The following is a 23,925-nucleotide window of genomic DNA, read 5'->3' as shown; positions in this document are numbered from 1 at the left end:
TTTTTTTGGTTTGGAGGAATCTTGAATCATATGTTTCTATAATTTTAAGCTGTAAAATATTTGAATGATGAAAAAGATGTAAACATTTAATGACCGAAAAGGTATTTTTGTAGAAATAATCTGTTGTTTCCACTGAGCACCTTGTACAGATGGATTGATATATTTGTTATGTAGTCTTGGATGACCAAGGTTGAAGTACTAGGTGAATGATTGTTAATCTGTGTGTTGTGTACTGAGAACCATACTTGCGTGTGGGTTTCTGTCTGTCACTCTATCCTTCTTTTCAGGAGAAATATGAGGAAACCCAACTGTTGGGAATGTTTCTTGGTAGTGGAAAGAGCAGCAAAAGGTGTGAGAGTATAGGGCTGAAAAAAGCCAAAACAGTAGTGGTAATAGCAAAAGCACAATTTTACTTTTTGTTTCTTTCTTCTGCAAAACCTGCAGAAGTTGTTCTCTCCCAGGTATCTCATGTTGGGACAGAATTGATGAGGATGAAGCTGATCTAGTAGTAGCAGAAGTTCAGCTGGACCCCAGTCTTCTTCCACTTGTGAATGGGGAAAATGGTGATCAAGTCTTAAGATTTTATTGGCTGGATGCTTATGAAGATCAGTACAGTCAGCCAGGTAACTGTTCAGCTAAAGGCAGAAAATGTTATTCTGATTCTTTTTATGTAACTGGAATTTTCAGACTTGCTTAAATTATGTACAGATACCTCATCTCTCTGTGCTCTGTAACTTGTACATTCATCTCTTGTTTGTCCACACCTCTGTCCTCAGTGCAGGGTTCTATGACTGGGAAAAGTAAGAATGTCATCTCTTGGTCTAGTGTAGCAGTAGGAAGGTACAAAGGGAGCTACTAGCACTTCTCAATGTTGGTGACCCGTTGGCCTTCTTAAAACCCTGTACACTCCAGGAGTAATCTGATGTTGTTAATTTTTTACTCAGTGATGCAACAATTGAGCGTGCTTTCTTCTTGTTTCTGGAAATGCAATTTAAAATTCTGGTGGATTATGAGAAAGCCTGTACAATAGCAGTTGCATGATTTTATATGATGGAAAGGTATGTCTATCAAGGGAGGAAGGTGACCTGGAAAATACAAGGTCTATCTAGATCCCTTTATTCAAACTGTCTAAATCTTGAAGATTGTCTTTGGATTATTGTCTCTAAAATACTTTGTGCAGTTGAAGTGTGAATCCTAGCTCTCATCATCTTCAAAACTGCAGCATTCTGATCTCAGCCCTGACAAAAGAAGTTGTGTTCACATCTGTTCTAAGCACTTTCCATCCGTTCTATCATTTCATCAGCAGCTTTAGGATCTTGGATTTCTAATTTGTGCTTCATGTAGGTTTACCGGAAGGTTCTTCCATGTGTTGTTGAAGATTTTTAGGTTGATGCTGTAAGCATTGAGTCAGATATGTTTCTTTGTTACACCTTTTGTTGTGAGTTGGGATGCCAAACTTAAATATGAGACTCGGCTGGGCTGAACAGCTTGGTGATGGGAGTGGTAATAATCATAGATATCTTGATGAAATCAATGGCTTTAATATAAAATTGCTGCTTTTAAAGACCCCACTATTGTTCTTTTTCCTTTTTTTTTGTCTTCTAAGTCAGTGGTTGCTGAATGGAACATAATTATGAAAGGATTTCTGTTCCTCGCATGCAAGGAGTGTTCTTTTCTCATTATGACTTTTTCAGAATTGAATAATAAAGACTGCACCTGTTTTCAATTAGTAATGTAGAAGGGAAAATTTTGATACTGCTTTTTGTTTAACATGTTCATGATCTTTGTTTATGCCTCATTTACTATGATGTCAAATGCATTGCCTGAAGAGTAAATACTATAGCATAATCATAAGACTTTCAAACTTAATGATTTTTTGGAGGCTTACTTTTCATAACTCCCTTTACTATCTTAGGCAGAGAACTTGAGAATTGTAATTCTATTAACATTTTAAAGAAATAATGAATAAAACCTGCCCTTTCCCCTTTTGGTTCATTGGTAGCATGATCTTTTTCTTGCAAACTTTGTGTTTTATAACTTCCATTTACTTCCATTTTTTCATTCTTTCGACCTTCCATGATCAGGCTTACAGAGGATAGGGCCTGATATCTCATCTATTATTTCTTGGTTTTACATATGAAATGCTCTGAAAACTCTTTGAAGTTAGCCCTGCTTTTATTGGGGGGTGGGGGTGGGGTGTAGGGGTGTGTGTGTTCAATTAGGTGACCTGTAAAGGTTCCTTCCATCCTGAATTCTATGAAATCTGGGGATTAAGACCACTTATTTGTCCATGCTAGAGTTGACTGAAGTTTGCCTTTGCAATCCAGGCAGCCTTTTACCCTGTCTTTTGCTCAGGTATGCTTCTTTCTACCTCACCTGCTTATATGTATGCCTCTGACAGGTTAACTTCTCCATGCTCTTAATATTGCCAGCTGTTCAAGTAACTAACTACTGTTTTGTGATCTATCCCATAGTTTCATCTTTCTGTATGATACAAACCTGAAGTTTTTATCCCCTTTAAAAAAAAAAAAAAAAGATAGATTGCTGGGGACAAGAACTTCCATCTTCCCTGTCACTTAGGTCTGTAATTGGAGCTCTTTCTAGATCCTTTTATTCAAACTGTCTAAATCTTGAAGATTGCCTCTGTATTAAAATCTTTAAGATACTTTGTGCAGCTGAAGCTTGTATCCTTGCTCTCATCATCTTCAAAACTGCAGCATTCTCTGTCCTTGACAAAAGTAGTCTTGTTCACATCTATTCCAAGCACTCAAGAAATGATTTTTCTTAGCCTGTCATTCTAACTCTGTCATCCATCTTCATGCATCTTCACTGATTTGTCTTCAATCTAATGGAGTAAGAAAGGTGCCTTTACATCTGATCGCATGGCAAAGATAAATTAACTCTTAACCAAGGTCTTGTTTGTGCATGGTCAGACCAAGGAGAAACTCAGGTCCCAAAATCTTTGTGAAACACTGTTTCTGAGACTGTCTCATGTCTGATATAGTAGTGTACTGTAAGAAGAGTGTCTTTTTCATGTAATCAAATTCCAAATTATTTGCAGTTTGAAGGAACTCAGGTGAAGTCAGGTTTTTGAGTTGTAGTTGGAAGTTCAGTTTACTTGTAATTTACAAACTGTACCTTAGTCAGCTAGCTTTGTTCTCTGTTATTTCAGAGTTTAACATCACTCAATTAGCAGTTTGCAGCATTTTGTGCTAATGCCGAGTTCTCTGTGGCTCAGAGATGTGCATGTACAATAATGATGTGATCCACAGTGAAGTCAGTTGCACTGGTCCTGCTCTGTATAGGATTTCTAACTGCAGTCTTAGCACCCAGGATTTCTTGTGATGACATATATCTTTCAGTGTCCTCACAAATGTTAGATATAGTCAGTAGAAAACTTTTTACAGTTGATCAGCTTCTAGTTGTTGTCTTCAGAAAGTATTTCTACGGGTTTTAGTAGTAGTAGCATCTTGATCTCATGGTACTAAAGTGTAGGGAAAAAGTTAATTGTACTGGTCTAGCTGAAGAATGAAAAATTGTAAATAACACATGTTTCAGGAGTGATTGACAGCACAGGCATTCTGATTATCTTCAGCTTTCACTGACTTCTCTCTCCTTCCTCCTTCTCCCCATGAATTATCAAACTATTGTAGGTAGAAATGAATTATCAGAACAGAAATCTGAGACTGGCTACATGATGCCATTTGAATTTCACATATCAAGGTGTCACTATAGTGATGGAGGTAGGGGCATGAAGAACTATATGGGTATCTATTTGTAAAGTGCGTCTTTAAAACAATTTAGAATGTGCTGATACATCAGAAAGATCTGTTGTTCAAGGACCTAAACCAGAAACGATTGTTTTTCTATGCAAGAATACGTTATAAGCTGCTTTAAGCAACATTAAGAATGAATAACTGAAGAATTGGGTATTGAATTCTTTGTTCTGTCCTTCTTCCTCAGGCGTGGTATTTTTGTTTGGCAAAGTTTGGATTGAATCTGCGAACGCTTATGTCAGCTGTTGTGTGACAGTGAAAAATATTGAGAGAACTGTTTATCTACTGCCACGTGAAACAGTAAGTATATCTTTTAAGCATGTCAAACATAAGTACCTTTCATTCTGCTTATGGCAGGTTATGAGTTCTAGCAGTGTGTTTATGCGAACTGTTGAAGCCAATCTTGTCTGATGTAGGTGGTAAAGTTAAGTACAATACACAGTGTATCATGTAAGGTGCAGAGTAGAGTGTTGCTGCTTCCCCTCTAACAGTTGCAGACAAATCGTTACCTTCAGGCTTGCTGCTTAGGAAATTTTTCTTGAAGTATTATTAAAAAACTTAGTGCTTTGTAAACACTTTGTTTCAAATAATATTTTTTAAATTTGGCTTTTCTTGACTGATTGCATTGTAGATTTCCCTTAAAGAAGAGAAACATGATTTCATAATAGCAAAGCAAAAATAAGTTTATTAGTCATGTCTGCTGGCATTTTTTGTTAATTTGTAAAATCTAACTTCTGTTTTTGAGGAAATTGACCTATCCGTTGGCAAAGAGACAGAGACTCCAGTAACTATAATGAGTGTTTTCAAGGAATTTAATGACTGCATTTCACCAAAGTATAAGATCATGAAGTTCAAATCCAAGGTTTGTCTACAAGCATCCTATTTAGTAATTTTCTATTGTTCTGGTTTGTAAGGTGAGAAGTCTGTTGATACACTGCCCAGTAGGGGAGGTTGTGCTGAAATGCAAATACGTAACTCCTGACATGTATAAGTGTACCTGCTTGTAAAAGCCATTCCAGTGTCTTCCCAAATATCCATACTCCTTTAAGAACAGTAAATCTGCAACATGATTGTTTCACCAGAAGTTTAACCATACTGCTTTTGAAAATACTTATTCATTAGCTTCTTTAAAACTGGGTTGAATGTCAAGACTGTCTTTCTTGCTTGCTGAGCTGGTTTTGAGAATACAGAACAGATAGAAGTTCTGATACCTAAAGCTTATCATGGTGTCAAAGTTTAAAATGAAAGATTGTGTTGTCCAGGTTAGTACACTGAGATTAGACCATCTTTGCATATGACCAGGTGTCATGTTGAACTTCATCTCTTGGCACGTCTCATCCTCCTTCTCACCTTTGCAGATTTGTCTTTTTTAGAACACGTGCTGTTCTGAGCATGGGCTGTCATAGTGCATTTATACAGAGAGGTAACAAGATATAAGGGCTGTCGTCCAGTCTTGAACTTAAGCTATTCCAGGCTTACAGTTACGGGCAGTAGTTTTAAGTGCTATTTTGCTGTGTTCTGTTTGCTCAACAAATCCTTGAACACTGATAAACCAAAATGTTGCTATCATTGAAAATTTGCACATACAGTAATATAATACTTGTCATAAGTCTGTAGGGAAAGAACTGATGCTGCTGATAGTATTGCAGATTTGGACTGAATTAGTTTGCTAGTGTGAGAGGTTTCTTGTTTGTTTACATAGAGCATTTGTCTTTTGGTGGTGAGTGGGGGCAGGGGTGGGGAGTTTGTGTGGGGAAAAGCGGCTAACATGCAAGTTGGAGGAAAAGATTTGTTCAGAGTGTAGTGTTCAGATATGTTTCCACTTCTTGAAATAACGTGTCATTAGCTGGGTAAAGCTGTCTTTCATTGTAATTGGTGGTGTGGAATTACTTTTTCCAGGCTGGCAGTCTTGTGCCTTCATAGGATTCATTTCTGAATAGTTGATCAGGGAATGGGATGGCAAGTAAAAATGAGGGAGGAATGGAATTAATATGTAAGTGAGAGAAAATAAAACCAAGTTCATATGGTAATTCCAGTTGGAGGTCATCTAATCCAAAGCTAGAGTACTTGTGAAAGTTTAAATTGTTACAGTGAGAATGTGAGCAGTGTTTCTCAGATGGCAGATTCATGCAAGACATGACATCCTTTGATCAATGTGTAGCTTCGTGCATTATTTACATCATTCAGGGAAAGTGCAAATGTCATTAGTACTTTGTAAAAGATTTTTTTTGGTTCTAGCTTATTTACTCTCTCAAAACTGATGTAAATTTACCTTTTCAGTTTCTCAGTGTTATTTCTCTTGTATAGTTGATTTATAACTATATGGGGATTGGAAAGGGATGAATTTAACAATAGGGAAAAAACAAGTTTGTAATAGCTCACTGTTCAAAGACCCTTTCAGGAATGAGGGAGGAAACTTGGAGCAAATCAGTTCTTTATTAACAGAGAGGATACAAACCCTTGTGCTCTAGAAATGGAAGGAGGGGGAAAGGCCTTTGAAAAGACTCAGATCTGCTAACAGAATCTTAGGAAACCTCCACCTGCTCCATGGTGTGCTAATGAAGAATAGTGTGAGTGAGGCAGGGGAGTAGTATAGTTTAACCTTCAGAGATGGCTTTTAAAAATCAAGGTAAACCATATGCAGGAAGTATTTGAACTGTTATTTCTGATGTTGGTTGCAAGCTTATCAAATTTTTACTGAGTTTACACAGAACTCGGGGTGAAAGACCCAGTGGTGTTGTCCAGACACATGGCTGCAGTGCATCTGGGGTTCTTGGGTGTAACACAGGAGTGATCCCTAGCAGGAATAGGGAAGTAGCAGCACTAAGGCACTGTTCAGATCTTACCCAGAATATTGTAACACTCGATCATCCTGGTGGGAAAAGATTAACATAAGTGACAACAGGTACAAAAGATGGTAATTTGAAGGATGAGACAAAAGGAGAATCAGCTATGCCAGAGATAACTGAAAGAGCTTTAATTTTTTTTTAGCCTAGTAAAATGAACAATAATGGTAAGACCTTTCTGCTCTTCAAAAACATTAAAAGGGGATGAGCAGCAAGAAAACTATTTAAAGGACAGTTTTATCAAAAGAACAAATTTATAAATTCATGACTGAATTTGTCAGGATAGTTGGGGGTGCAGAAGCTCTGGAATAGCCTACTAGAATTGTTTCTGAACACTAAGAATTCAAATTCTGTTTGAATTCATCAGACTCTTCAGTAAACTGAATTTTACTAACATGGTACAAGGCTATCCAGCTTTATTTTGCTGGCATAATTTTCTGCTGATTTTGATAGTTGTAGTATATGATAGTAAATAACTAAGTAAAAGACAGTAAATAACTGCCTCCGAGAAGGGTTTAATGAGAGTATGGCACTAGTAATGTGGGGATAAGAGAAAGGTAGGATTGAAGAGCAAGGCTGTTGGTGGGGCCTTTGGAGGATTATTAAGGGAAAGTATTACAGTAATTCAGATATTCTAGTTTAACACAAAATTGACTGTGAATAAATGGCACCAAATCTGGCCAGGTTTACATCTCTGCAGCTGTGGGGTCCTTTTGCTGCCCGTTACTGTGGAAGTAGCAGGGTTATTGCATTACTGCACCCTCCTTTTCTTTTGTCTCTCTCTGAGAGACCTCAGTTTGCCTTGTTATATACCTTATTAATCTGGTTTTGTATGGAGTCATCATCTTTCTTTTCATTGCAGTCATATCACCTGTTATACAGCCCATGAATCTATGTTTCTGTAGGGGTGTGCAGAGCTCTCGAACTGAAATGGTGGTGGCACTCAACTGAGTAAATGCTCAAAAAAGTGATGTCCACACGGTTGTGACTGTATGTGGTTAAGAGCTAATATGTTTTAGAAGAACCGCCCTGTTCTGTGATGTGCAGTATCCCACCGCTGTGTTGTTAAGGGTTGGTATTTTGGAAGATTTTTAAAAGACTAATAGCAACATTGTTCAGGTGAGCAGAGCACTTGTGAGCAGTGCATTCAGAGCAACACAGAGTCTCAGTTTTGGCATAGTACTGTGAAACTGAGAAACTCTTATTCTCCCATCATTAGCTGGAAATCAGAAGAGTTACTAGCATACCTGCCGTGTACCCAAAGTTCTTTTATTCAGAGTAGCCAGTTTTGTGATGATGGGGAGAGAGCCAGTACTTACACATTGAGACAAGTTGTTCTCTATGTGTGTGTGGGCCTGCATCTTGGCCTTGCCAGCACCAAACTTCGTCCCTGAGAACAGATACACTTAAGCCATATCATTTCCTCCTGCACCTGCTGCTAATTGTCGCTTCAATGGGTTGCACTGCTGCCAAGTTAGCAAGTCTTCACAAATCAATTTGAAAGCAGCCTTACTCCACTTAGGAACTTAGCAGCTAATCACTGCTGCTCATTTCTGCTCTCTGAAGGGCCACTTGAAGGGCAGATTACTCTGCAGCAAAGCATTCATTCACTGCAGTTATGACCAGACGCTTGTGTAATTGAGCTGAGCTCTGTGGAATAAGCAGATGAATCACTGCAGCATACTATTTTTACACTATGTTCGGCTTGCGTTTGCAACAAGAACTTCTTTGAAGCCTGAGAGGTTTTTTTTAATTAAAAAAAAGAGGGGGGCACCAATAATATGTGCTAAAGGCAGTGCATCGCCATCTGTTATGTTAGAGCTATGGTGTACTGCTCGTGTGAGGTGCTGCTTTGGCTCAACAGTTCAGATCTACATTTGCATGCTAATTTGTAATGCTGTTCTGACTTCACAGTGGTGCTCTTTTACCAAGTTATATTACTTTTTTCTGCTTCCATGTAGCTGTTGATGCCATAGTTGCTGCTATAAATAGGAAGGCAAATCTAGAAGAGAGCCCTCTCCTCTCCTACCCAGGCTTTGCAGCCTTAAAATTGCAGTATTAGGAGAAGTAGCAATCTTAACTGCTCGTTGTAGTGCTCTGAGGGAGCCATTGCTGATGCTATTAATTCAAGGAAAAACACCCCAACCACCCAACCCCAAACAACTTCCAGTTTACCTAACTGTGCATGTATTTTGTTTATTTGTAAATTTTATCCTGATTCATGGTGACTTTGTTTTCTGTTATTCTACTGGTACATTATGCTGACTCTGTGTATAACGTGCTGAACTTACTGCACCATCCAGTCAAAATATGCTTTTTAATTTTAAGGGACCTCTAGGAATTCTTGTAGTAAGAGTAATGTTCTGGCAGAGTTATGGCATAACATAATAACAATAACATATAACAGTAGTGCAGATGGTTTGTGAAGTATTACAGGGCAGAGCATGCATATTACAGGGTAGAACATGACATTTCAGCAGGTACCGTAGAGTTGTGTGCACAGGATATTGTAATTATTTGGAAAATGAAGGTAGTTATTCTTAGAAACTGACAAGCTGTGCATGTTGTGGAAAATCACTGTTGTTCTTGAAGAAAGCAGAAGTGATACTTTCAGTGAAGTTGTACTGAACTTGAGGCTGCTTTAAACTGTCTTTGTTAGAGATACGTAAACAAACTCAACTACTTTCTAGTAAAACCCAAGTCACTCAAAATGAAAAATACAATACTGTCATAGAAGTGATTCTGTTCTAAGCATGTAATAAAGTAAACAGCTTGCAGATGGTTGGGCAATCAGCTCTCTTGGGTGCCTGTCTGAAGTGCTGGTACACTAAATCATGCAGAATAAAAGGAGGAACTTGGTGTATTTACAGGGCTACGATCTGATGGGGATCATGGACACGTGGTGGGTTAGGATGTTGTTAAGAGGACAGGCTGGGATGGTGAGGAGGGGGAGTCCCTTTTACATGTCAGAGCAATGGGAATGCATGGAGCCCTGCCTAAAGATGGGCACAGAGCCAGGCAGGATTAGAGGCAGACTAATGGAGGTAACATCATGGTGGAAAAAGAAAAGTGAAAGCCCACCTGAAGTTGATTCTGGTGAGGGAGGCCAAGAGCAGTAGGAAGGGCTTCTATAGGTGCAGGACTAGGGGAGAATGTGGGCCTGCTGCTTAAAGGGACAAGAGATGTGGTGACAAAGGACATGGGAAAGGCTGAGATACTTGTGTCTTCTTCATCTTGGTCTTTACTGCTAAGTCCAGCCTTCAGCAATCCTTGACCCCAACAGGCCAGAAGGAAAGCTTGAAACAAAGACTTATCCTCAGTGGAGGAGGATCAGGTTAGGGAACATTTAAACAAATTGGACAGACACAGGTGTGTGGGACCTGATGGGATGCACAGATGCACATGGAGGGAGCTGGCCAGTGTCATTACGAGCCCACACTTGGTTATCTTTAAAAGGTCATGTTGATCAGAGGAAGTTCCTAAGCACTGGAAGAAAGCAAATGTCAAAGCTGTCCTCAGAATGGGCAAGGAGGAGGAGACTCCAGGGGACTAGAGGCTGGTCAGCCTCATCTCAAGCCCTGGGAAAAGGTGGTAGAGCAACTAATTGTGAAAACAACTGTTTTTCCAGACGCACAAAGCACAAGAAGGTGCTTGGGAGTGTTTGGTGCGGATTTACAAAGGGGAAATCGTGCTTCACTAAGCTGGTAACCTTCTGGAAAGAGATGAAGGGCTTGGTGCACAAGGGGAGAGCAGTAGCTGTTGTTTATCTTGACTTTAGCAAACAAACTGATGAAACATGGGCTAGGGAAGTGGCCACGGAGGTGGACTGAAAACCGGCTGCACTGCTGGGCTCTGAGGGTTGCGATCAGCAGCACAAAGTCCAGGCAAAGGCCAGTCCCTCGTGGCATACACCAGGGGTCGACAGCGGGTGCAGTCCCGTTTAGTGTCTGTGTTAATGACTCGCACGATGGCGCAGAATGGACCTACCCTCAGCAAGTCTGCAGACCATACAAAACGGAGAGGAGCGGTTGGTGTCTCAGATGGGTGTGCGGCTGTTTAGAGGGACCTTGACAAACTGGAGACAACGTCTCAAGGCCTACAGGAATCTCCTCAAGTTCAACAAAGGGAAATAACAAGTCCTGCACTAGGAGAGGAATAACCCCGTGGACTCGGGGACTGGCCAGGTGGAAAGCAGCTTTGCAGAAAAAGACCTGGTCATGCTGGTAGACGTGAAGGAGGACAAGAGCCAACAAGGTACCCTTGCAGCAAAGGTGGCCACGGGCAGCCTGGGCTGCGTGAGGGGGAACACTGACAGCAGGTCTCAGGGAGGCTGTCCTTCCCCCTTTATGCAGCCCTGGTGAGACACTTGGGGAGCGCTGCCTTCAGCTGAGCTCCCTGCTGTGAGAAAGATGTGCACATGCTGGAGCAAGTCCAGCACTGGACCACAAAGATAATGACAGGGCCTGGAGCATCTGTCATGTGAGGGGAGGCGGACAGAGTGGGACTGCTCAGCTGAGAGAAGAGAAAGTTTGGGCTGAGGGATTGGTGGTGCATATCTTATCATTGTGTATGAACATCTGGTGGGCAGGAGTAAAGACAACTCTGTCAGACTCTTCTCATTGGTGCCCAGTGGAGGACAAGATCAGTAGGTACCATTAGAAACACATGAAATTTATCAGAACAAAACCCACTTTTTTATAGTAAGGAAGGTCAGGCACTGGCGCAGGTTGACCAGAGAGACTGTGGAGTTTTCATCTTTGGGGATATTCAAAACCAAACTGGAGAGGGCCCTGTGCAACTCACTGTAGTTGACTCAGCCCTGAACAGGCAGCTGGACTAGACAATCTCTGGAGATGCCTTTCCATCTCAGCTGTTTATTGATTTTGTGGTGGTCTGCAACCACCAATTCTCTCATGAGTGTGTCTAAAGCCTGTGAATTTACAGAATGTTTCTGAGATTCCTTAGCTATTAAACTTGTATGGTTTTTGTTTTGTAGCGATTAGTTAAGTTAATTCTGGAGAAACTCTTAATGCTGAGAAGACCTAAAGAAATTAGATATAGGTACTAAAACATTCTTACTATCCTTAAATGGTTATAATGAGTTGCAAAATTGGTAATATATAATCAAGCCCATGATATTTGAGATGTATGTTTTGGCTGGTCTTTATTTCATTAGATTTCTTATTGGACAGAATAAATATTCAGTTAGGAGATACTGAAAAAATAATATCTTTGTTTTACAGAAAGTGGAAAAATATTATGCTTTTGAGATCCCAGATGTTCCAGCAAAATCTGAGTACTTAGAAGTTAAATATTCGGTGAGTATAATTAATCTGATGAAAGACTGTAACCTGCTTTCTTATCTAATTAAAAATTTTATGATTTTACAAAAAAAAAAAAAATTTGAAGTATTTGATCTTTAGTAGCTAGTGACTGTACCTCTGTTGCAGTGTGTATTTAGTTGCTTATTGTCTTGTAATTAAAAAAAAAAAAAGTTAATTGTGGGAAAGAAGCACACAGTTAATACCTAAGCTTCTGGCTTTTTTGTTGTCATTTATATGTTGGCTAGTCCTTAACAAAACCAGTTTATTACCTGGTAACCTATAACATATTGATTTATTAGCCTTAGCTCTATTTGTGTAAATAAAGCATGAGGGGGAAAAATACTTAGTACAGTGGCCGCATTCCTCCCACCTTCTCCCTCAATTATAATTTGCTTATTGATTTACAATCTGTATTCCCAATTATCCTGTTTTGTTTTTTATCACCTTGCCCCTGAATCAACTAACCAGCCAAACAATCCTTTAGCTGTACTGGATCAGGGCCTGAAGTACTGTAAGATTTTAAAAAAATTACTTACTACCTTTAAATATTTTGTTGAATCCATACCCAGAATGTAGCTGATACCTCTGCTTATATGGCTCTTGGAAATAGCAGCTGGGTGAGAAAGACTTTTGTTGAAGAGCTGTAAAATTGAGCAGCAAAGATGGAAAAAATTCCCAAAAGAACATCAGTAGCTATTCTTCATTAGCAAAAATACTTGATTTGGTTTCAAATCTAAGAGGCTCAATAGTCCTGAACATATTGGGTCAGTTGCTGGGATAATGCCTTTTTAAACCATTTTTTTTAATACTAGTTCTAGGTGCAAAAGCAGCATTCTATAGAGATTTGCTCGCTATCTCACATTTTTCTTTAGCTGTGCAGAAACTCTTTATTCAGTCTTTATATGACAGACAAAATTAAAGCTGTATCTAATTAAGTTTACAACATGAGCAGTTTCTGTATTAAAATGGTCATTGAACAGTGTAGTAGCCTTGGCTGATGATAGTATTTCTGTGTTACATCCAGTATGGATGAAGAACTTCGCTTCAGTGCATTTTTACATTACTGTCCTGATTTTGTTATGGACCTATTTAAATTGAGTCAGTAGTGTAATTTCTTCAATTACTGTAAGGTATTATGGGTTAAGGCTTTGCTTGTGGGAAGTTAGTGATTTCAGGTATTGTGTAGTTTTATTAAGGTGCTGTCTGTATATAATGTGTCAACTTTGAACACTTCTGTGGGGTGAAATGACAGAAAGTGACAGAAAATGTGGGGTGAAATGACTCGCTGTTTTCTGTTACTTGTTAGGCTGAATGCCCTCGGCTTCCCCAAGATCTGAAAGGACAAACATTTTCACATGTATTTGGAACTAACACCTCTAGCCTGGAACTTCTTTTGATGAGTAGGAAGATCAAAGGACCGTGCTGGCTGGAAATAAAAAATCCACGTATGGTGGTTTGCATGTGAAATACTTGGTTGATGGAAAACGCTCATAATTACAGATTGGGGGGAGGCAGAGAAATTTAAATTGTACTGATAAATTGTCATTTTGTAAATTAACCTTGCAATTTACCTGTGTAATTTTCATTATCTAGTACAAATTGTAGCTTACTCTTCCTTTTTTGAGAGCTCTATCCCTATAAAGTTTCACACTGTACAGATCAGATTATAACTTTGAATGGCAGCGAGAGGAAACTATGCAATGCCTAGCAGCTACTCTTCGGTGCATACCCTAAGGCCACATATATGAGCTAAAGTCAGTTTCCTAGAAATTTATTATTCTTTCTTCTCTTGACAGCTTAAGATTTGTATTTTTTCTGCAAATGTATCTTTTCAAGAACAAACTGCTGCTAGATGGCTTTTTTGTTTTTAAGTTAGAGTATCTTTTCTGACACTTAAAAAAGTTTGTGGTGTGGAGCTTTTTTAGTCTGAAATCCTTTCCACCTCATGAGTGGCATGCACCACTTACAGGTGGTTATGCCACCATAGTTTGGCTTGATTAGAGCCCATTATTCAATGTGTGCTGCCTATTCCCAAGAATGTAGGGAAGCTGATCATGCTGGACAAAAGCCACCTTCTATTAGTTCAGTGTCCTTGGGGTGCTTTGAATGTAGAATTGACAGTATGAATGCTGACAGCAGGAGGATTCTCCTCTTCAGCACCTTGCTCAGTCACTGACAAGGCTGATACCAGTAAGGATTTTGAGCTGGAATAGACAAGATGAATCCCTGACTGCCAAAAGATGGATTAGTTGTGACGGGTTTTTCATCAGACATTGGCAGGCATCAGTGTACTTTCTGGCACTAATTTTAAAGGCCTAAGAGTGGTTTTTCATCTGCACTTTTTGCCCAAGAATTGACCTTGTATTTCTTTGGCGTTTTCTTTCTTCACCTGTAAAGAGTCCAGAGCTGTTTTATTCCTCATATCCAGTATGACAGATGTTATGGCAATGATAACCAACAGTTTGGGCAGTATTTAATTTTACTTAATGCTGATGCATGTTATCTCCCCTTAGAACCAACTTGCCTGAGTTCAGGTACTGATTCCACTGATGCTAATCTAACGGAGCATTTTTTTCCCACTCCAATGTCTCTGTTACAGCCTTCAGGTTCCAGAGAGAGTCTGTATCCTGATACCAGAATTGCTCATTTCAAAACTCTGGCATGTCCACTCTGTTGAAAACTGTCTGCTAAGCTGGCTAGTTATATTTGGGGGGGTGGGAGTGTCTAGTATATCAGAAGGTTCTTGATTTCTTGTGTAGCTTCCCTTCCACACTTTCCATAGAGGGTTTTAGGGGAAGAAGTGCACCTGGAAGGTTTAGAATAAGCAAGTTTAAAATACTTTGATCTGACTTCTACAACTTCTTCAAAACCCATTATTGCTGTTCATAATGAAGCTGTCTTTGCAGTTTGAGTATTCGGTGTTAGATTGCACCAGAGCTTTTCTAGAGCAGCAGTCTACAAACTTGTTAGATTGTGTACCCTGTCAGTAAAAAATTGAGCATGTATCCCAAATATATAGATATTTATTTATAAACAATATACATGTACTAATGTACTAATATATTAATTACATTATAAAGACAAAAAAAAATTTAAAAAGGATATGAGGTATGTGAAATAAACACCTTTTAAAGTATTAATTTATTAATGGTACAAAAATATTTTCTTCCCACACCCCAATGGATTGATTGTCTTATGCACCCCACTTTAGAGACCGCTGCTCTACAGAGTGCTAGTTGAAGCTCTGGGAGTTAAGATATTGGAGATGAAAGAAAAAGGTATTAAGCAATCGATTGGCTGTCTTCATTCAGAGAGATCATCAGTGTTTTATAAATTAAGATCTTTTAGTCAGTGAACTGTTTGCGTTTAGAGCGAGGATAATGAGAGAAGGTAAACTGTATGGGTTTCCAGAGAGGTGTCAAATAATTTTGCAGGGAGTAAGATAACTAGGTCTACCAACAGCTGTCTTGAAAAGGTTAATCCATCAGAAACATAATCTCTGCTTATTACTGCATGTAGTGAGTTACCTCATCACCATCTTTTGTGAATGATCACTTTTTTTTTTAGAGCAAGGGAAGAATTACAGACCAAAAAATTCTCAGATCATAATGGGTGATGAATATGTCTTTTTTTCTCCATCTATCTATATAATTTTTTAGTTCTTGTACAGTTTATGTCTAAATAGCTTTCTGTGGTCTTTCTTACATTTTAGGATAGATTGTACTACCAGGGTAGGATGAACTCTCTTATGACATCTTCCATCTCCTTATTTCCATAATCATGTTTCTGAAGGACTATATCTAAATGAATTAATTATCTGGTGCATTTGAGTCAGTCATATATTCTTGTTCTCATTCAATCAAAATTCATTTGATTAGCACTCTGGCTGCGTTTTCTGTAGAGTTAGAGAAATTTCTGAGTATTATTTCATTTCACTTGTATTAATTTAATTTTTATGAAGCCTTCTACCTTTGGACTGACTACAAGATTAGATGGTAAGAGGTGGTGTATTAATTTAAGTGGAGTTATGCTCTCTTGGCTTATACCGTTCTCTACTATGACTGTGTAAAACTGCCTGAAATATTTTTTTCCATTACACACCTTTGTGACCTCCATACAAATCTTCCCTCTCTTCTTTGGTGTTAAAGAGCCCCTGGTGTGATTAGGCTTCTGACTGGGGAGTCAGGGCCCAGGGAGTTACCAAAATGGGGCAGGATTAGCCTGGATCTTGGACTATTCCACAAGGAATAAAAACATTAAAAGGACATGCTCTGTGCAGCAGTATCATTAGAGAAGCCTTACCTGTGGTTCCTAGAAGAATGTAGGTGGTTGTGTTGTTTCCTCAGAGCCTTCAAATCAGTCAGTCAGCTGGTGTAAGGTGGAGGCTATGGCCATGAAGCCTGGCTTGGTGAACGTGGTTAAAGATCTTTCTCCTCCTCCTCCTCTTGTGGTCATGTCCCTCAGCATGAAGACCACTCAGAACCCAAAGACTCACCAAAATGAGGTAAGTAATCTGCGCTCATTGCAGTTTGGTTTGGTTTCGTGCTTTGGCATATACTAAAAATTTTCTAAGGCTTACAAGAACTTCACCTGATAAACATGTCTAAATATATTTACTGTTTAATAAGCTTTCTGTGCTGCAGGCTTTTCAAAGAAACTTTCACTGGGGTCTCAACAGCATGAGAACTGTGGGTTCAGGGGTCCCGTTTGGTCAGAATATTTACCGTGACAGTGGAGCCTATGTATTTTTTCAAGCCTTCTATTTTGTCTGTTGTGCATAATAGTTATAAATGAGACTGTTCTGGAACAGCTGTTAATGGATTTTTTTTTTTCTTTTGGTGAGTTAACCATGGGTTCTTGGTAAAATGACCAGGATTTTTTTCTGATAAAACTTATTTTGAAATGGAGTGAGAATTTGGTCTAAATCTTAAAACACCTATTATTCTGCTGTAAAGGAGGAGAGATGTAGGTAGCACTCTTGGTTGTGGACTGCAGACCATGACATGTAGTTAGGTGTATTTATCAGTTTTTTAACATGTCTCCCTACCTTAGGAAGAGATTCAGTATTCACTGATAGGGTAGTTGTTTCTGGCTAACTGAATGGAAGAAAAATCAGGCTGGCAAATTTTTCAAGTAGAATTAGTCCTCTTGGTGAAATTAAATTTTTTGTAGGGGTATATGTAAAATTCCTGGTTCCTAGCCAATGTAATGAGACACACGCAAGGTATCAGTAGGACTCTGCTTGCCAAGGTGTTTCTAAAGCTTGTCTACTTTGTCTTCTTATGGGTTTTCTTGACCAGTGTCTGGGGAGCCAGGGACATCCTGCTGGTAAAGCAAGCAGAAAGTAAAGCTAAGAGCTTCTAAACACTAACCTCTTGGCTTCTTGGCAGTCTTGACTGCTTTGCTCAGGGGCAGTCCTTCCAGAGGCAAGGCTTCTCTGCATGTCTTGGCTTACTGACATCTCCCCTGCACTTCATAGTGAATTCTTTAAGTTGTGGGGTCTGTTCAAACATTTGACAATTCAACAAAATTTGATAAAAGCAGAGTTTTCCAAAATGAATTATTTTTCCTCTCAGATTTCTAAGATAGTAACTTAAGAGTAAATTCTGCTTTATTTTACGGGAGATCAATTGATAACTTCTTTTTAACTATTTATAGCTGCAATTAATTTTAAAAAGATCTTTTGTAAAAACAAGAGAAAAGAGATGAGGAAACTTAAAAAAGGAGGGAAGTAATGGGTATTGATAGTAGTCATCTTTATGAAGTTGTGTGTTCTGTATCTCCTTGGTGCAGGTTGTGGCTGTTGCAGCTCTGATTCATCAGAAATTTCCTTTAGATAAGGCTCCACCTCAGCCTCCTTTTCAGACACACTTCTGTGGTATGTACTTGGAACAGTGTATGAGTAGAAAAATAATTCCTTCACAGTTTTCTTTTTGTTGTGGTTTTTGGTTGTGTGGCTTGGTAGGTTTTTGGAGTTTTTTTTATATTTCATTCTGTTACTCCAGTGATAATGTCTTAGAATAGGTAAGTGACAAAGTTTCAACTCCCAGGTAGGGTTTTCTCCCTATTTTTAACTTCACTGATTACTGACTTTTTATTGAAAACTTTATTGTAAAAAGTTTTAGTTTGAGACAGTGGGAAGTAATCCTGCTCTATACAGTTTCTTATAATTTGTATTAGTTTTATTTCATCATGTGTTCTCTTGGATTGCTTTCTTCACCCATTAATTTAGACGTTTATTTGCGATGACTTAGTTATTTTTCAGTTCAATTCTTCTGAACAGAATTAAAAAATTAAACACATGACATTTATTTATAATAAGTTTTCTTAGGGAAAAAAGTCCCTCACAGCAGTCTTGTTATATCAACCTTGAGATTCAGACTGCAGTTGGAAGTGATGAAGAGTATTGAATGCTTGTGAGAGGAAGTTCTTTGGAAGCTGTGGAACATAGTTTTAATCTCCAATAATAAAGACAAATATGATTGATAAAAATTGTTTTAACACTTTACTAATTATTCAGTTATCTTATAGACAAGTATTTCACACAAGGCTAGGTTTTTAGAATTAGAGATTAGTTTTCCTTAGTTCCCTGTGTTGTGGCTGGATGCTTACGGGGAGGGTGCAATGAAGAACTTGTATGTAAGAACAAATACCACTTTTTTTTGCAGTTGTTTCCAAACCGAACGATTGCATTTTTCCTTATGACTTCAAAGAAGCTAGTAAAAAAAAGGTAATTTTATTTTATTAGCCTTCTTATTGTAGTACCTTTTAAAATATGATCTTCATGTTGCTTTTGGTAAGTTGTGTAAGAGAAATATTCAAAGGGATGGGAGGATTATTTCATTAGTATTCCACTCTGCAAACCTAAATCCAGGTATTTATTCTGTGTTGTTTATAAAAACAGACGTATGTACTCCGTGTGATTCATAAAATAGATGGAGTATTAGACAAGAGAGTTGGAAAGGTTTTGCAAAGAGGCAAAGGTTCCAGTTCGTTTTTGTTATACTTGACTGTATGTACTTGTAGTAAACCGGGAGAATTTGTTTCTTCTTTCCTTGAAGTGTAAAGTCTGTCAAAACTTAGAAGACATCCTTTCTAAAGGGCACTGGGAGAGCTGACAGAATAATAAAGTAACCTCGTTTTTTTTTCCCCTGTTTCTGTGTGATCTTAAGCCTGTGAGTGAAGGATGCACACAGAGCATTTTCCTGGTGTGCTTGATTCTTAGGAGGCTCTTAAAATATCACTAGACACCTGCATACAAAAGCAAAATGGAAAAAAGCCTCTGAGAAAAGCTTTCTATGTCTATGGGAGTGAGAACAAAAAGCTTTGAATTATAGAAGGAAAGGGAGAACTCTGTGGTGCTTTATTATTGTCTTGTAACTAGTAGGGGAGAAGAGATGTTTCCATTTTAAACTTATTGGGTCATTGAAATCAGGTGCTCTCTTGCTCCTTTTAGAATGCTAAAATAGAAATTGCTGCAACAGAGAGAACACTGCTGGGATTTTTCCTTGCGAAGATTCACAAAATTGACCCAGATGTTGTTGTGGTGAGTAGTTCTGAGACTTTGAGAGTTAAATTAAGGCATATTGTCAGTTGGTCAGCTTTGTTCTTTGTCCCCTTACAGTTTTTTAATGTTTATCTTAGACTGCTTTATGAATTGAATTTGCTTATAAGACAGCAGGCATACTTTGATACAAAGATGATACAGAATTTTCCCTGACAGCATTTTATACATATTATTATTTCCCATAACATCTGAAATAGGCAGTATTTCCATAGTACCTGAAACAGGTGGTTTTTTACTTCACTCAGAAAGACAAAACACAATAAAAAACACCTTGTGATTTTCAAGAAAAATGGGAACTCTTGGTATTCTTAAGTTTGTTTCCGTTCAGATGCTCATATAATTTGTGTCACCATTTAGATTGTGTTTATGCTGTAAATCAAAATAATAACCACAGGATCTGAGCAAAGTTTTGTAATAAGCATTCTTATGTTTTCTACTGTATTGGCAGCTGAGGATTTATTATACTTACTAATTTTCTTTTTTTTTAAAGTTTAATTAATGTTGAAGACAATTTGAAGTTGGTTATAAGTCTGAGGTTAGTTATATACAGCTTGTTATTCTTCTGTAGGTAAATACAAATAATTAAGTGGTGGGAATAGGATGAAATGAGCAGTCAGATTTCTGATGTTTTCAGCTCACTGTGGCTGTCATCCAGTATTCACCCTGTGAGCTGAGCATCCTGGTGGTAATGGGAAGGAACCAGGGAAAACACTGCAACAAGTGGTTTTAAATTGAAGGTGCCAGTAGTAGAGGTGTCAGAGCTCTGATCCTAAAACCAGCAGAGCCATGTTAGTGCAGTTTAATTTGCACCTGGTTTAATTAGTGCTGTGAAAACCAAGCTATATCAATAAAGGTAGGACCGCTCTACTATGGCTATAATGCTGATGATGATTTTAACGAGCTGCTTCTATAGCACAGCATTGTACTACAGTGATGTATGTGCTGCGGTGAACCTGCAGTTTCTGGTGGTAGCCTGGTCCGTGCAGACGATGTTCAACAGGGTAGCATTTTGCTTTCAGCTGAGATTACAGAGCAGTGTCATCAATGTCCTTAGCATTGTTTAAACTCTGCAAACTTTGCTGGAGTATTTCGATATGTAAATACTGGTTGCAAGGTCTTCCTGTCCAGATTTAGCAGCTATGCCTGTTGTAGTATCAAAGGAAAAAAATTCTGTTATTTTGATGTCAATATTGAGACTTTCATGGATGGAGAGAAAAGGAATTACTCATGGATAGGTTTATATGCTGTATAAAGAATGTTGGCTTTTTTTCTAGAAAGCTTTAAATCCTAATCTCTGATATCAAAGCATAAAGCTGAATTGTGTGTGCAATGAGCCAGTTATAGAGCTGATTTTGGTATTCTACTGAACAGCATTGTTAGTGTTAAGACTAATGAGTACTGTTGATGAACGTTCTCTTAGAAAGTGCTTTCTGTGAGAGAGATAATGCCATCAATTAGTTGGAAAAAAACACAAAGGGCAAAGGAATACTGAGTGTATGAGAGTAAGTCTTTCAATTTGCATTTGTTGTAACCTTTTTTTGTTATTTTTTCTGCTGCAAGGGTCATAATATTTATGGATTTGATCTGGAAGTGCTGCTTCAAAGAATTAATGTGTGCAAAGTCCCTCACTGGTCCAAGATAGGTCGACTGAGGAGGTCCAATATGCCAAAGCTTGGGGTAATAAGATTGCTCAAGTCTTTTAAGCCCCTTTATTTTGCATGTGATTAAAAATGAATTAATTTTGCTGAGGAATTGTAAATGTGACACCAATGTATTTTGACTGTTGGTCATGCTGAATTTCATGCGTCCCAGATCAGAAATGATGAGTGTTTATATGACTTTTATTACAGTAATAAGCTAAACTAATTTTCAAGTTAGGCTAATTTAGTTTATGTATCTCAACTAGATGATGGTAATGACAGATTAATTGCAATAGTCTTTACTGTAACAGTCTTTGTCTGCTATATCTGTAAAATGAGAAAATGTAATTTGGATTGATTGGTGAATCATCCCATAGAGAGCTGCTAAATTAGTAATTCTGTAGTTCTTAGTACATATTTGTTCAGAGGACAATGTGTGAGACTTGGAGTATGGAAGTGCTGAATGTGGCCATATTCTTGCCTGTTCCTGTCCTTCCTAGAGGCAAAGATGAGTATTTGTATGTGGTTCTGTGACTTTTTCATCCTGCTGTTAGTACAAAAAATATCCTTGGAGCAAAACCAAAATCCATACCCATATTGGTGTTGGGATTATTCTAATTATTAAAGAAAAAAAAAAAGCATGACAGTTTAAGAAATAAGATCTAACTGGTAATGAAAGTTAAATATCTGCTTCCACATACACTGAAAGATACCATGGATTCCTTTAGAGCATAATTATAAAGCTTGAGTTTTAATGGTATCTAGTAGAGTTCTTAGAGTATTAGATTATTTAGTGACCAGCTGACTTGACTTATAAGCACATATTTTGGATAGATGTTCTTTATTAATGTTTATGTGTTTCATTTTGTTTGTTTTTTTTTCTCCTTGTGTGATATGGTTAAGGGTCGAGGAGGGTTTGCTGAAAGAAATGCTGCCTGCGGTCGTATGATCTGTGATGTAGAAATTTCTGCTAAAGAATTAATTCGTTGCAAAAGTTACCATTTGTCTGAACTGGTCCGTCAGATTTTGAAAACAGAGAGGATAACAGTTCTACCAGAGGAAATTCGAAATATGTACAGGTATGTTTTGATTCGTGTTTTTAATCCTTCACTGGGAAGTAGAGGAGCTAGTTTCCCGCTATGCAATTTCATGCTTGCTTATTTGATTTGTCATGGAAATGCTGACTTAGCATACTGGTATTCGAAAAGTATAATGTTATCTTAACATTATTTTATAATGTTTCAAGTTGCTCATGGGTGGTGGCTTATTCTGCATGAGGCAAAATGATTTGTGAGAGCATTGACTTACATACACTAATAGGATATGCAAGCTTGAGTTTTTCGGGGTTTTTTCCAATTAAAAGCTTGCTATATAATTCATCAGTGGTGTGCTACAGATACCACGTATTCCATACAGCATATAGGTCTAAACTAATACAGAGTACAGAGGAGGCTGATTTTCCTTTACTAGGCCATCCTCCTTCTTTTCCCAGTGATTCTCCTCGCTTAATGTTCATGCTGGAAAGCACCTGGACAGATGCCAAGTTCATTCTCCAGATCATGTGTGAGCTGAATGTTCTGCCACTGGCTCTTCAAATAACAAACATCTCTGGGAATGTCATGGTACATTTTCATTACTTTCCGCCCCCCTCCATTGTCCCACAAAAACAGTTCCATGTGTTTGATTTGCTGGTTTTAATTTGTAAACGCTAACTGAGAATACGTGATGCTGTAAATTTTTTGCTGCGACAGATGTGAGAGTTTGATTTAGACAATGTAAAACTTACACAAAACTCAAATGTGATATTTTTGAGGATGGTGATGATACAAAATAATAGTACTGCTAGGTGAATCTGTAAATAGTCGAAGGACATTGCTAAGTCTATATTTGTATGTCACTGTTTTCTATGCTTTGCTCTGAATTCTTTTTCTGCCCCTCCCTGTAGTCGAGGACAATGATGGGTGGACGATCTGAACGTAATGAGTTCTTGCTGCTTCATGCGTTTCATGAAAAAGACTACATAGTGCCGGACAAACAAGTTTTTAAAAAGGCTCCGCAGAAGCTGGTGGGTCCAGTTTTTCTCTTTCCAATAATTTTTATTAAAGAGAAAAATCTTCCGTCTTTTGTGCGTTACTGTTCTGTGACAGCATGGAAGACCCAAACATATGTTAGGTGTAACATAGAAGTTAATGTTACAGTTTATGCTTAATTCAAAACTGTATTTTTGTTGAGTTGATAATGGGGAAATGTATGGTTTAAGGGACAGTGTAACACTTTTCCCATTTTATTACAGATCTATGGAAACTCAGTTGCTCTTTTAGTTTAAAATTGAAATAATCTAAGCACTTGTCTGTGTAGGGAAACAGTAAAGAAGATAGTCTGCGTTGCTTAATAGATGGACATTTGCCCTACAGTTATTTTGCTGATGAACAGTATTTCAAGTATAGCTTGTAAAGTGGGTGATTTGAGAATGTGGGTAAAATATCCAAGGGTATTTAAAAAAATAATTCCTGTGGATAATACCAGTGTAAATAATATTTATAGAAACATCTATATGTTAGTAAACAGATTGAAATTTGAGAATGTATTTATATTTCACCATATTTTGCTTTTTAGTTTTACTTTTAAATAAGTTCAGCAGCAAATTCCAAAGCGATAAGTTCTGTTGATTGTATTGTTGCATCAAAGCGGTGCCAGAATTTTAAATGTTTCAGAACGGCATTGAACAACTGGGAGAAAAATTTTTACTACAACAAAACAAATAACAGAATA

The 23,925-nt window shown here is 38.0% G+C and overlaps 1 protein-coding gene across 3 annotated transcripts in view; it reads left to right on the top strand.

The window, feature by feature from the left end:
- POLA1 (DNA polymerase alpha 1, catalytic subunit) overlaps positions 1 to 23,925 on the top strand; it is a 206,752-nt gene that overhangs the window by 9,053 nt on the left and 173,774 nt on the right. For 2 of the 3 annotated variants that reach the window (XM_074929714.1, XM_074929705.1), the window contains exons 10-22: positions 445 to 623; positions 3,964 to 4,076; positions 4,522 to 4,638; positions 11,866 to 11,940; positions 13,253 to 13,391; positions 16,293 to 16,450; positions 17,740 to 17,824; positions 18,615 to 18,676; positions 19,403 to 19,492; positions 21,074 to 21,190; positions 22,057 to 22,232; positions 22,646 to 22,775; positions 23,099 to 23,218. In XM_074929714.1, the coding sequence (XP_074785815.1) occupies positions 445 to 623; positions 3,964 to 4,076; positions 4,522 to 4,638; positions 11,866 to 11,940; positions 13,253 to 13,391; positions 16,293 to 16,450; positions 17,740 to 17,824; positions 18,615 to 18,676; positions 19,403 to 19,492; positions 21,074 to 21,190; positions 22,057 to 22,232; positions 22,646 to 22,775; positions 23,099 to 23,218 (1,561 nt within the window). The remainder of the gene's footprint in view (positions 1 to 444; positions 624 to 3,963; positions 4,077 to 4,521; positions 4,639 to 11,865; positions 11,941 to 13,252; positions 13,392 to 16,292; positions 16,451 to 17,739; positions 17,825 to 18,614; positions 18,677 to 19,402; positions 19,493 to 21,073; positions 21,191 to 22,056; positions 22,233 to 22,645; positions 22,776 to 23,098; positions 23,219 to 23,925) is intronic. The other variant, XM_074929696.1, reaches the window with a different exon arrangement.

The sequence above is a fragment of the Athene noctua genome, chromosome 1 (genome assembly GCF_965140245.1).
Source record: "Athene noctua chromosome 1, bAthNoc1.hap1.1, whole genome shotgun sequence".
NCBI classification, from domain to species: Eukaryota; Metazoa; Chordata; class Aves; order Strigiformes; family Strigidae; genus Athene; species Athene noctua.
The sequence above is the reverse complement of the archived record's forward strand: the minus strand, read 5'-3'. Positions and strand labels throughout refer to the sequence as shown.